Source organism: Tachypleus tridentatus, chromosome 13 (genome assembly GCF_004210375.1).
Source record: "Tachypleus tridentatus isolate NWPU-2018 chromosome 13, ASM421037v1, whole genome shotgun sequence".
NCBI lineage: Eukaryota > Metazoa > Arthropoda > Merostomata > Xiphosura > Limulidae > Tachypleus > Tachypleus tridentatus.
Window position 1 is genome coordinate 99,259,156 of NC_134837.1, and position 13,909 is coordinate 99,273,064.

At 32.8% G+C, this 13,909-nt stretch overlaps 2 protein-coding genes across 2 annotated transcripts in view; both read left to right on the plus strand.

The window, feature by feature from the left end:
- Nucleotides 1-9,449, plus strand: part of LOC143239885 (uncharacterized) — a 27,636-nt gene extending 18,187 nt beyond the window's left edge. Inside the window, exon 2 of the mRNA XM_076481498.1 lies at nucleotides 1,806-9,449. Coding sequence (XP_076337613.1) covers nucleotides 1,806-1,921 — 116 coding nt within the window. The 3' untranslated portion in view covers nucleotides 1,922-9,449. The remainder of the gene's footprint in view (nucleotides 1-1,805) is intronic.
- The window catches only part of LOC143239886 (protein GVQW3-like), a 127,833-nt gene extending 116,778 nt beyond the window's left edge, over nucleotides 1-11,055 (plus strand). The window contains exon 2 of the mRNA XM_076481499.1: nucleotides 9,178-11,055. Within this exon, the coding sequence (XP_076337614.1) occupies nucleotides 9,879-10,493 (615 nt within the window). The 5' untranslated portion in view covers nucleotides 9,178-9,878 and the 3' untranslated portion in view covers nucleotides 10,494-11,055. The remainder of the gene's footprint in view (nucleotides 1-9,177) is intronic.
- Nucleotides 11,056-13,909: the final 2,854 nt, after the last annotated feature.

A 13,909-nucleotide genomic window follows, 5' to 3' on the forward strand; every position in this document is an offset into this window, starting at 1 on the left:
TTAATGTGTAAATTGTGTCGAGCCGTTGTAGGAAAGTTACTAAGAGTAGGGCTAACAAAACTAATGTACATGAGTATAGCTCAAATCTAATGTCTATGAAGATACCAAATGGTAAACAAGAATTGTTTATTGGATTAAGAATACGTAAACAAAGATAGTTTATTAAGTATATCATGTTTTTTTCTGTCATAATTACTTTTATATTAACGTGTTAACCAGTAGTTAAATGAATAATTTTCAGTATACCTACCCTCATCAACGATAATACAGTGAAATGAGTATGTTATATTAAAATTATTTTGACGATCGAATCATGAAGTCACCTGACAAGAACAGTTGTTAAATGTTCGTTTTAAAATGGCATGTATCAGAACTATGTTTTCACATTTTTTGGCGTTATATAGATAATGTGATGCCAACTAAAATCAATCGCTTTGTGAAGTGTATGTAACAGTCCTTTCTCTTGCACTTCATGGCACTGGAAAAGAAAAATAAACAAACAAAAAGATAAAGTTGTGACACCAGGTCAAACAAGTAATATACTATTCATGGTAAGTAAAGTGCAACGTCTTGTAAAAGGCGAGAATTCGTGAACGCTAAAGGCAGTATCAAGAACTGTTCACATGCCTGAGACAATAATAACCAAAATAATCAAGAAGGATTTCCGCATGGAAACGAGCTAAGAAAAGGCTTCCAAACATACTTCTCGTTCAACCGTTGCATACATCAAGCACCTAAAGAAATTAAACACTGAATAGAGTTTGGAATACTTGGGTGTGCTTTGGATATGAAGGTTTTATGACGAAGTCACTTTGTAATGAAAAACGCGTTGCAGAACAATTGTCAAGACGCACGTTTGTCGGACAGAGAAGGACCGAACGTGTCAACATGAAATCTAATGATGTGGAGAGATTGAAAATCGTATTATTATCATGTATCCAACTCTCTGTAGCACCATTTGTATTGTCATGCAAAATTCCTTGTATCATAGCAACACGACATAAATCAGCAGCCAAAAAAAGTTTTTTTTCCCTAATAATTTCCATAAGACTGCATATGTACTCTTTCGGCTTGGGTGGTAAATAAATATCAGCGAGCTAACTGACAGTGATTTCACTGTCGTTTAACTCAGAACTGTTCAAACCTTCTGCTGGTAAAGCCCCAAACTTTTCATTACATTAAAAAACAACAACAATATACGGAATCTAACTTTCAATAATCTTTACTCATATCTTTGTATTTTTTAGGTTTCAATAGCTATTAAAGTCTCAGTTTACGATGTTTTAGAGGCCCAGCGTGGCCAGGTGGTTAAGGCGCTAAACTCATAATCTGAGGGTCGCAGGCTTGAATTCCCGTCGCACCAAACACGCTTCATTTCAGCCACGGGGGCGTGATATTGTGACGGTCAATCCTAGTATTCGTTTGTAAACGTGTAGCCTAAAAATTGGTAGTAGGTGATGATGACTAGCTGCCTTCCCTCTAGTCTTACACTGCTAAATTAGGGACGGCTAGCGCAGATAGCCCTCGTGTAGCTTTGCGAGAAGTTCAAAAACAAACAAACAAGAATATATAGAGAGAAATTATAAACTCTGAAAAGATAAACGTTATCCTGAACAACTTTAAAATCATAGATGAACTTCGAAGTGGAGATTTTATTTGTCTTTAATTAGTGATTCATATTTGAAAGCAAATCTGAGAGGTGAACTTGGTGCATGAGGCCTGACATTCAGAGAAGGAATTTATTAATTTATGATGTTTAATTCATTACTTTATATTTATAGCTCTTTTTTTTCTTTTGTTTCCAGTTCGTAAAGAAAATGAAGACATATTCCGAATTGTACCTTCCACTATGTCACCGTATGGTAATATAGTCAGTACCAGTGTCAACCAAACATCCAACGTCACTGGACCACCCGGATAATCACATTCCATTGTTTGTATGCTTACTAGTTGGAAATATTAGTGACAGTTTAATGTGTCAAACACATATTCAATAGCAATAAGGTTTTGGAAAAAAGAAATAGAAACAACAACAACAACTTGGAATAAGGTGTCGTCTCAGTTGTCAGAACTTTTTGTAAGTAGCCTGATTGTCAGGATTTTAGAATAATTTAGTTGCCACGATGTGATTTGCTAGCACTTTATTGTAAAGGAAACTCGAGCATTTACTAAAACATGAGAAAACAAGAAAATTGATCAAAATGTAGTGGAATTTTATCTATTAAGTTAGTGTTATTTGGTACCATGTACATATATATTATACATATATTTATGTATAAGGGGTGTTAGAAACCAAATTGACCCAACTTCCAACGATGACTTCATCAACAATGAGAAGGAATTTGTTAAATACTATAGGCATGTATCTAATCAGTTTGAACACACGATTCTTCGTGGGATAATGCCTGCCATCCCTATCTTATATGTGTGCTATATGTACCTTTACAACACTTTCATTCCACTCTTTCGTTATCTTGATGTAACCTTACTTTTTATTTATTGGTAAATAATTTTGTTCACACGCTAAATCTTTTTATATAAACCAGAGAAAAATACTAATTTTGACTGACTGCATGAAGCTTTTCTAAATTTAAACTTTCTTAAAGATACGCATTATTATAAATAATTTACATAAATGGGCAATAACATAAAAACAAACAATATAAAAACGGTTTAAAAATATTATTCTGCTTAAAACAAAATAATACACGAAAAAGCAGACAAGCAGAGTTTGTTATTGTACAATAAGTGTGGAATTAACATTTCATACTTATTTACTAGAAAGCTTCTGAAAATAATTTTAAAAGCTAAATGAAACATATAATTCTGATTTTACTTTATTTGAAGTCCCCCACTAGTATAGTGGTAAGTCTACGGATTTACAACGCTAAAATCAGGCGTTTAATTCCCCTCGATGGACTCAACAGATAGCTGGATGTGGCTTTGCTATAAGAAAACACACACACACATTTATTTGAAAGCTATATTTTTATTTTAAAAAAAGAGAAGCTAGAGACGTTTTGCATGAAAGTTAAGTATGACGTTGTTAAAATTCATCATATTTTTGTTTTCTTTAAGATGTAAAGGATGATTTGATAGTTCTTTTCTAAGTGTCTACACAAATCACAGTTGTGCATTCAACTAAATTCATCTTTTCTACACACTATTGTCGAGAAACCTTTGGTCAGCACACTTTCAAATAACTGGAACATTATCGAATATAAAGTCTTTCACACGTCTTATAGGTCAAAGGAAACGTGGTATTATATTCGTATTACTCTGACAAACGTTTCTCTAAAATCGAACATCCACATGTCTGTCACCGAAAGTATTTTTATCGAAAGAGAGAAAATAAAACAAAACAAAACTAGTTGAATATGAAAAGTTTGTAAAAACTTAAGAATTCAGAGGAATTGTGGAAGGGGGATAGAGGGTCAAAAACAGCCTCTTATGTTTATATAAGGGGATATGACCTGCTTCTGCTCTTCTGTAGTTTCGATAGACTTTGGATTTGCCGAACTTAGTTTTATTTTTTATCCAAAATAATGACTTATCATAAATAGATAAAAATTCGGATAAATTTTAAACCTAGAGTTAGAGTCAAAATGATAAAATGAATGTCATTCGAATGCTGTAACCAAAAAAGTTCTATCAATGCGTTTCGTTTATTTTTTTTATAAAGTTATCTTATTACTGAATCTACATTTATTAAACTGATTAAATTATTAATCGAAGTTTTCTAAAATTATCCCTAGTGTCAAATTTTTTTTATGTTTAGATGCCTTAGATTGAACTTCACATCTCGTCAGCTTTAGTAAAAAGAAAGTAATGGAAAACCAATAGTGCGTTCAGGTGCAGCTAGAGATACCTGTTAGAGCACGATTTTATATAAATGGAAGTAGAAGATCAGAAATAAGTAACGTATATGATAACTTTGTCATCTCAGTGTTTAGCGTTTTAATGACAGTTAATAAACTCAATTTAAAAAGCACGTTTATTTATCCGACGAGTGGACAAATTTGAGTTCTGTTTAAAATAACATGAACATTTATCACATATTCAGTTTCCAAATTTACTTTAAATACTTCTATATGACTTGGAAATGTGATTTCTTTTGTTTTTAAAAAAAATCAGGTGTTCGTTTGTTTGTTTTTTTAATTTCGCGCAATGCTACACGAGAGCTATTCGCGCTAGCTGCCCCTAATTTAGCAGCGTAAGACTAGAGGAAAGGTAGCTAATCATTATCACCCACAGCCAACTCTTGGGCTACTCTTTTACCAACGAATATTGGGATTGACCGTCACATTATAACGCTCCCACGGCTAAAATGGGAGCATATTTAGTGCGACGGGGACTCGAACGCCTTAACCAACCTGGCCATGCCGGGCCAAAAAACAGGTTCTTCGACTTGAAGTTTTGTATTAAAAATACACTTGTATTAAAAGATAGAAGATGTAAGTGAAATGGAACATGTCAGTTCCTTTACAAAAGTAATCAAGTATTTAATATAGTCACACCCATGAAGGCCTGGTATGGCCAGGTGGTTAGGGCACTCGACTCGTGAGTTGAGAGTCGCGGGTTCGAATCCCTGTCACACCAGACATGCTCATCCTTTCAGCCGCGAGGGCATTATAATATGACGGTTAATCCCACTATTCGCCAGTAAAAGAATAGCTCAATAGTTGGCGGCGCTTGATGATGACTAGCTACCTTCCCTCTAGTCTTACAGTGCTAAATTAAGGACGGCTAGCGCAGATAGCTTTGCACGAAATTCAAACCAACACATCTGAGAAATATTAAACTTGTAAATAAAAAATACGTAGAAGTGTCTGTATAATATTTAAAAGTTTACGCAGTTAAAGGTTTATTATTTTAGTTTGCGTTAGTTTTTCTTCAAACGTCTTAATTAAGGTACTAGTGCTGAAAAATCTCATTCTTGTATAGTACTATAAAAGCTACTGCCGTTATAACAATAAATAAAAAAATTCGTAAGTTTTCGCATCATATACATCTATCTTTCGAAATTTATGATCGTAATTAATGTAAAATAAAAAGTATTTAAAATTCAATATAATTTTATCTACGTGTATTTGAATACTTTGAGAATGAATCAAACAGAAAAGTATTTCAATTTTGAAAAAGCAACTATGTCCGTATCTAGTTAGTTATTAAAAGGCATAAAATTGATCTTGGCAGATGTTCCAACTCATCATCAGTAGTTTTACTTTTTATTTCCACTGAGTGTGCTAACGCACAGACTGTATGAAGTTTTTATCATGTTTTTTTTCTCACGTAGCAAAAATACTGCCATATTTAGTGAGCAGTCTCATATAGTTCAGTTGTACAGTTCACCAAATTATTTAGTTTGTGTCAAAAAAGAACTAAGCATTAATGTTTAACATGCACTAGAAGCTCTTTAAGTGATAAGCTAAAAGTTTATTTAATAATATTTTATAAGGAATATTTTAATATTTCAAGATATATTCATAATTACTTAGTGTATTTGAGATATTTCAGGGATACTTAAAATATGGCTTAAATTCTGGTGGCACCTTTTGTAAAGAACACATTTACTAAATTGAAACTAGTCAGATGCGATTAACCGAAGTCTCCGGAATCAACTTGAACAGGAATATTTTCAGTCATATCATTGTTAATAAAATATTATTTTTATTCGTCCATATTTTCAGAGAGTTGTTGTTTCAAGTTAAGAAACTGTCTATTTTTAAAACACCCTTTTTATTTTTATTAATGCTCTACAGGAGAGATTCCAGAATAATAGGGTCATAAGTGACCAAATCCCTTTCTCCAGAGGAGAAATCAGCAAATTAAATTACGGACATACAAATACTGGAGAAATTAATTATTCGTTTTCTTAGATCAAACTCCTGTAGAAAAAGTGAAATCCTGGTAATCTGTGATGTGTAAAAGATTGAAGATAGTCATATGGATCTTTTCTTCCAAAATATCAAGATCGATTTAAAAACCATCCCAGATCTTTGAAAGAACCTTTCTCATAGGTATGACTCTCAAACTTTCTATCATTCTCTCTAGCTCATTCATTTATTAAACAACGCTTGATATAAGTTGATATCGGATGTTACTTCAAGATCTTGATTGTAAAAGTCGGTTGCCCATTTCTTTAGATCTCCTCGCCCTATGAATTCTGGAGCCACTCCTGTTGTAGTTTTATCACAAATTACTTTCATAAAAAAGAGAACAAAAGGAAATGCTTCTAAGTAATTAGGTCATCTTCACCTTGCGGCTAAAAACATTATATACGAAAGTGCAATTCTCTGAACTAGGAGTACAAACTGCTAACAACAACAACAAAAATGCAAGGCAAATAATACGAAAGGTCTTCTTCACCTAGCGGTTAACAACATTAGATACGAAAGCTAAGTATTTCAACATGTTTGAGTACGAGGACAGAATAAAGTGATGCAATTCAATATAAGCGTATAAATGTAACACTAATACGTGATGCAATTCAATATTAACATATAAATGTAACACTGAGAAGTGATGTAATTCAATATAAACATGTAAATGTAACACTAATAAGTGATGTAATTCAATATAAAGATGTAAATGTAACATAATAAATGATACAATTCAATATGAACATATAAATGTAACACTGAGAAGTGATGCAATTCAATATAAACATGTAAATGTAACACTAATAAGTGATGCAATTCAATATGAACATATAAATGTAATACTGAGAAGTGATGCAATTCAATATGAACGTGTAAATGTAACATTGAAAAGTGATGTAATTCAAGATAAACGTATAAGTGTAACAATCAGCCTCTTTTAGCAACGTATGATAGCTAAACTAAGAAATGTTTTCAAGAGCTAAGACTGTATGACTATTGATCGAGAACATCGGTTACTGTAATTTAAGGGTCTTTAATATTTTAAAATATATATTTACAGGCATAACACGCAAAAATACAAACTTATAGAATGAACGGTGAACGCTCATTCACCATACTTTATAATATACTGTTATGAAATAAAAGAATAAGAACTCTTATTGTTATTTCAAGTGCCGACGACATTGATATTTTATATTTTTAAGTTAAAACTTGGATAACATTTTATTTTAATTTAATTAGTGGCAGTAACAGCCTGATCCAATAGTTTTTGGTTATCAAAAACTAAATAAAAGACTCCTTACGTAATCCTTATGTCTAGTTTTCATAATTAGTTACACAATGGTTAAATGAAAAAAAAATGTTCATCAAAATACAAACAGGGGTATATACTGTAAACTGTTATCTATCTTAGTTATTACTTATATTCTATATTTCTACTATTAATTCAGTTTAAACGTTGGAAACGTGTATGTTGTATATCATTAAAATCTATTTTAATAATAGCCGCTATAGAAAGTTCAACAATCATACTGCTGTGTTTTTGATATTAATTGGTAATTTACTAGTTGTTACAAGTGTGTCGATTCAGTGCTTTAAAGCGAATGTTTACAGCCAAATAATCTTGATTTTCATCGACAAACTCGTCATCATTAATGTATTACCGCAGGTTATCTCCTCTAATTAATAAAGCGTAGTTAATTCTTGCTAGAACTAAAACATTTGTGTTGTCTTAGAGAAGTTTCAGGCCAAGCGGTCGTATGGATTATGAAGTTTACCTAGACCGTCTGTCACAAGCGAGTAAATGTTTCAGTTACCTTACTGAGGCCTTCATCAGAGCCGAAGTATCATCCGCTCTCACAGTTTAGTAAAATCCTCATTTGCAGTATAGTAGTATTAACTAAAAATTCCTTGTTTTGGTTTTTGGTTCTATATATTTTCTACGAGATAGGCAATTAAAAGCATTAAGAACATTTTATAGATTAAAAGAAATAAAAAAAAGATTTATCTCAGTTATAAGTATTTTAAAAGACATTCGTTATTTTCCATTTAGCTTTGTTAAAAGATGTTAAAAACGAAAAAAATCATTCTACATTTTTATTTTATTAGACTTAGTACTGAATTTCGTAAGAAATCCAAGTTTTCAACAGGTCCAGAATTTGATTTTATTATTCAAGGCTTAAGAAATTAAATATTTACCTAGGTTTGCGCATATAACTGACAATTATGTTTATATTTTATTTATTTGTAAGGTATTGTTTTTAACTTGAATTTTATTTTGTTATGTCTTCTATAAAAAGGTTTTTAACTGTTATTTATTAACTGTGGTGGAAAATAATTTGATTTTTTTTTTAAATACAGGCTATGTCTAGCTTTATCTTTTTTACCTTTTTCAATTTTGTATCAGAAATCATAGTTTCCTACCGGATCAAAATTGTCAGTTTTGTTGATTTGATCTTTTCTCATAACAGTTAATTGTTTTGTCATTTCAGAAAAACATTTTCACTCCGGATTATAAATACCTACAGGCTATTCATGAAATAAATTATCAGTATTAATTGCATAGTGTGACCCACAGTTTTAAGCCATTGTTCGTTATCGAAAACAAAATATAGCTCGTTATAGTTTCTATGAATTATGTATGTGATACGTTTTCAATTAATTTCTGTTTCTGGGAATATTGTCACAGTTCTTAACATTTTAAATATAATGCCAGAAATCTAAATTAGATTTTAATGATATATCATAAGGCTACTCTAATTTCACTTTAATTTGCTTTAAATGTTTCAAACTTATTTTTCTCTTACAGTTTTAGATTAATAGTTTGTATAGTATTTTTATCTTTCATGAAATTCTCATAAAAAATTATCTTACTTCAACGCCACCTTTAAAACTCGAAAGGCCGGCAAGGTCAGGTGGGTTAAGGCGTTCGACTCGTAATCTGAGGGTTGCGGGCTCGAATCTCCGGTGCACCAAACATGTTCGCCCTTTCAGCCGTGGGGGCATTTTAATGTGACGGTCAATCCCACTATTCGTTGGTGAAAGAGTAGCCCAAAAGTTGACGGTGGGTGGTGATGACTAGCTACCTTCCCTCTAGTCTTACATTGATAAATTAAGGACGGCTAGCGCAGATAGACCTTGAGTAACTCTGCGCGAAATTCAAAAACAAATAATTAAAAATGGCACTCATTGTAAAGAGAGAAACTGTTTTATACCTGCTTATTTGTAATGATGAAATTTAATATTTATTGCATTAATAGTTCCAGACTTAAATTGTTCTTTGAAATTTTAATAGGGCAGGTGAAATGTAAGCGGATGTAAAAGCCACGAAGTAGGAATATTCTCTGATAGTGAAAAGAAATAAATGGATATTTAAGTAGGCCTAGTTGTAGAAACAAGAAGATAATGTGCGCAAATTTTGCTCAATGTTTCCCTTTCTATTAGAGGAAGATGTAAAATAGTTTACTATTTTAGAACTGTGTATGTATACATAGAACTCAGAAAATAAAAACAATATTTATTATGTAATGTGTATGTAAAAGAACAATAAAGTTGGTGTTATACAAATCATCATTTTTTTCTTACTTTAAACGATATTGACTGATTTAGCTTTAAAGGAAACAAGAAATTAAGAAAGACCCCGATATTGATGTTTATTTTTAATAGCAAAATTTTGGAACAGTTCACTTACATATGAAAAAATAAAAAACGGTTATGAAAGTCAATATTTAACAATGTGTTTGTGTTTATGTGTTTTTCGTATAGCAAGACCACAAAGGGCTATCTGCTCAGCCCACCGAGGGGAATCGAACCCCTGATTTTAGCGTTGTAACAATATTTAACAAAATATAACCTGTATTTAACCATATTGGCACCCAGAAGATGGGAAGAACAACTTCAGAACTTACATTCCATATTAAGAATATTTTAACAACCGAAGCAAGCAAAATAAGATACAACTTAATTGCATAATCTGACAACAGATGTCTTTAAACAATGGTGAAAAGCAAAATTACGACGCCATTTCCCGATTGCAGATATCTTCATTTGTGTATTAGCTACGCGGTTTTAAGTGAAGTGCGATTTTTTCGTTTGGCGGATTTCAGAATGAATGACCTGAAGGAGCAACGACTTGCTGTGAAATTTTGTGTTAAACTTGGAAAATCTGCAACTGAAACTTTTGCTATGCTTAACACGGCTTACGGTGATGTTGCTATGAAGCGTACGGCATGTTTCAAGTGGCATGAACGTTTTAAGGATGGTCGACAGTCCATTGAAGATGACGAGCGTCCTGGACGTCTTTCCATGTCAACTGACGACCCACACGTCGTCAAAATCAACACCCTAGTGCGGGCAAATCGACGTCTGACTGTCAGGGAGCTTGCTGAAGAGTGTGGGATATCAGTTGGATCTTGTTACGAGATTTTGACCAAAAAATTGAAGATGCACTGGGTTGCTGCGAAATTTGTACTACGCCTGATGACGGACAAACAAAAAGCCCATCGCGTTCAGGTTTGTCAGGAACTGCTTGATCGTTCAGAAGAAGATGAAAACTTCTTGTCAAGGATCATAACAAATGATGATGGTCCAATCGTCCCAGTGGATGGGTGAAACATCCCCCAGACCCAAAAAAAGCTCGCCAAGTTCGATCCAAGGTCAAGGTGATGCTGACAGTTTTCTTCGATGCTAAGGGTGTTGTTCACCACGAGTACCTCCCCGAAGGCTCCACAGTGAACCAGACTTACTACTTTGAAGTTCTGAAACGTCTGAGGGACGCCATCCGTCGCAAAAGGCCAGAAATGTGGAGGAGTGGCGACTAGTTTTTCCATCACGACAACGCTCCAGCCCATTCAGCCCTCAGAACTTGTGAGTTTTTGGCCAAACACTTGATCACTGTTCTTCACCACCCCCAACCCCCTACTCACCTGACCTTGCTCCTTGCGATTTTTTCTTGTTCCCCAAACTCAAAAGACCCTTGAAAGGAAGAAGATTTGAGACGATTCCCGAGATTAAGGCAAATGCGACGAAGGAGCTGGAGGACATTACAAAAGAAGCGTACCAGGACTGTTTCAACAAGTGGAAACACCGTTGGGATAAGTGTGTGCGTTGGGGAGGAGAGTACTTTGAAGGGGTCGCAGAACTGTAACTTCTAAATAAAGTACATTTTGTTTTATGACGTCAGTCCGCGTATTTTTTTAACAGACCTCGTATTTATAAAGATTTGTCTTTTAGATCAAAACTTACTCTTATGTCCCCTTTGAATGTTAAGAAACTCCTCACTGTTTTTTTTAAACATGTTGTTGCAAGTTAACCATTACTTAATGTTTATGACAACACTTTTACTTAAGCAGTCAAGTGACCAGTCTATTTTTGATATAAAACAAAAAATGTTTTACAAACGGGTGTTTGGAAATAGATCATAATAAAGTAGCCAGTCAATACACGTGTATATATCGTTACAATTTCTTTAATACTTCAGTCCATAGGAAGTTACATATTATTTGAATATAAAGTCAAATATATAAACATGCATATATATTTATGGACTGCTAAGACATTAATTAAACTCTTCTTATTGCGATGTTTTATGTATTGTCCAAACTATTTACAGTAGACACCTGTGACTTGTTGGAGATAAATTTCAACAATAAACAAACAGCACTTCTTTTAGAATAATATACTAAAATATTTCAAACGTATATGCAGATGTTTGTTACACTGTTGGTTACCAGAGTTGTATCCAGAGCTTTAAATTACTGCACCATTTTCCTCAAAATTCACACAGTTACTTCATAATACAACTGGTAACACAAAATACTTTTTCTCTACTGTGATGTTGTTACAATATAATCTGTGATATTTTCATTTCATAACTCGCCATTATACTTTCTTTATGGCTAAGCTCACAATTACGCAGCTGTGATCTGGATATCGAACTAAACTTTTGACACCCTAACACAAACATAACGTTCCACACACACTACTAGATCCTATGGTGTAATAATACTCACTTAAAGCAACGAGTAAAACGCAGAAGATTCTAGTAACATAAGACACAATAGTATAATAATCACCAATTCGTAACCAGTGAACTACACAACGTATGATTCATAAGCAGTTACGTAAATAAATTACCGCTTCTAAAAATAACTAAATTTAACACTTGCACTATACAAGCTTTCTAAATCGTAACACTCAAATTAAATTTAAATTTAAACAATCGTGTATAGCTAACATTTACATTTCAAATAAAGATAAAGGAAATTTTAAATAACTCATATAATTAAATCTTTAACACAATTTACTCGTCTTAAACATTTATGTTGGTCGGTTATGTTAAAGGATTATCGAGTTCCAGCTCAACTTTATTCTACCTATACTGGCTAAATCGAATTAAAATATTTTTCTTAATATCAGCAAACAGTGTGTAGTGACATACAAGCTATTAAAAGTTATTTTAGTGAAATATTGCATTATTCTGGGGTTAAAATTTACATTTTATTTCTATAACAACTTATTTAACTTTTGTTTAAAATAACAGTAATAATAACAAATAATTGTAGATATTGTTATTTGTTGATTTCGTTTCTTTTCCACAACGCGAATCTCAGTGAATTGATTAATTGAAGTTTAGTGCAAAGTTACACAAGAGGATATATCAGTGCTCCTCCCACCATGGGTATCGAAGCCTGGTTTCTAGGTTTAAAAGTCCGGAGACAAACCGTCTATTAAAGGTAAGGTAGAACACTGATCTGTTCTTTGATTCGCTACACCCGATGCAACAGGCTAGTTTCAATCATATGTAATGAAATTAATCTACATTAGTAACGATGTGTGTTGTTAACGACTCTGTAAACAAGAACATCTTGGGTCCACAAGCAATTTAGTATAATAACAACTTCGCAAATTATGTTTTGCCTGGTTTAGATAACGCCATCTAGTTATTATTTCATAAAATGTTCATTACATAACTAAAACTATTATTGTCGTGGTGGGCAGAACAGAGATAGCGCATCGTGCAGCTTTGTGCTTAATTTCAAATAAACAAACAAACAAACAAAAAATGTCATTGTCGTTATATAAAAATACATATTTCTTTTCACCTTCATCGCACTATTCAATAACTTACCATCTTGAACTAAACACTCCAATACCCACCATCGACTTTTCAGTTGCTATTGACACACTCTTCTTCAAACGGGATTGATCAACTTTCACGTGACAAGTACAATATTTTCCATATTCATTATCGTACATACTTAATCTTTACTGTTTTGAATAAGAGCATACAACTATCCGAAAGCGGTCAAGTTTCTTGGACTTTTTAAACCTACTTGTATACACAGATGCTAAAGTGTAGTGACCACTCCCTCTCAGTTATAAAAAATCGCTAAAGAGAGAGAGCAACCCTAACTATCTGGAAGTAGAGGAGAGTAGTCAGAAGTAAGTTACGCTAAAATCTGGAACAAAAGGCCACTGTGTAGCTTTGCTCTAAAATTTAAAACACAAAAGCACTAACCAAAAGTACAAATCACTGAATTTGAGACGAATATTTTTTCTTAAAATAGCATCTGTCAGAAAGTTTAAGAGCTGTCCTTGTTTGATTTCATTTGCTAACAAACTATAATTTTATTATTTCATTTATTAATACTGAGTTGTATCAAATAATGGTACAAGTAATAAAATTGTAAATGTAAAATAATGTAGGGATGACAGTGCCAAAAAAGAATACAAACAAGAATGTAAATATGATATAGCAATACATAGACCATTCCTGCATGACTTTCAGTATTAGAATTTAGTGTTGCTGTGAAACGAATTAGTCAAATTGACCGATCTCCTGGCGAGAGTTTGTAAAAATCAATCTGTAATAATTATTCAAGACATGATTTGACTTACCTTGATATTATGATAAACAAACTGCATTCAAACAGTCAGGAATACACATTTTCAACTGCAATAATATTAAATCAAGTATGTATTTTACAGCATTACACTACATTTTAGTATTGAAAGTCATGTCAAAA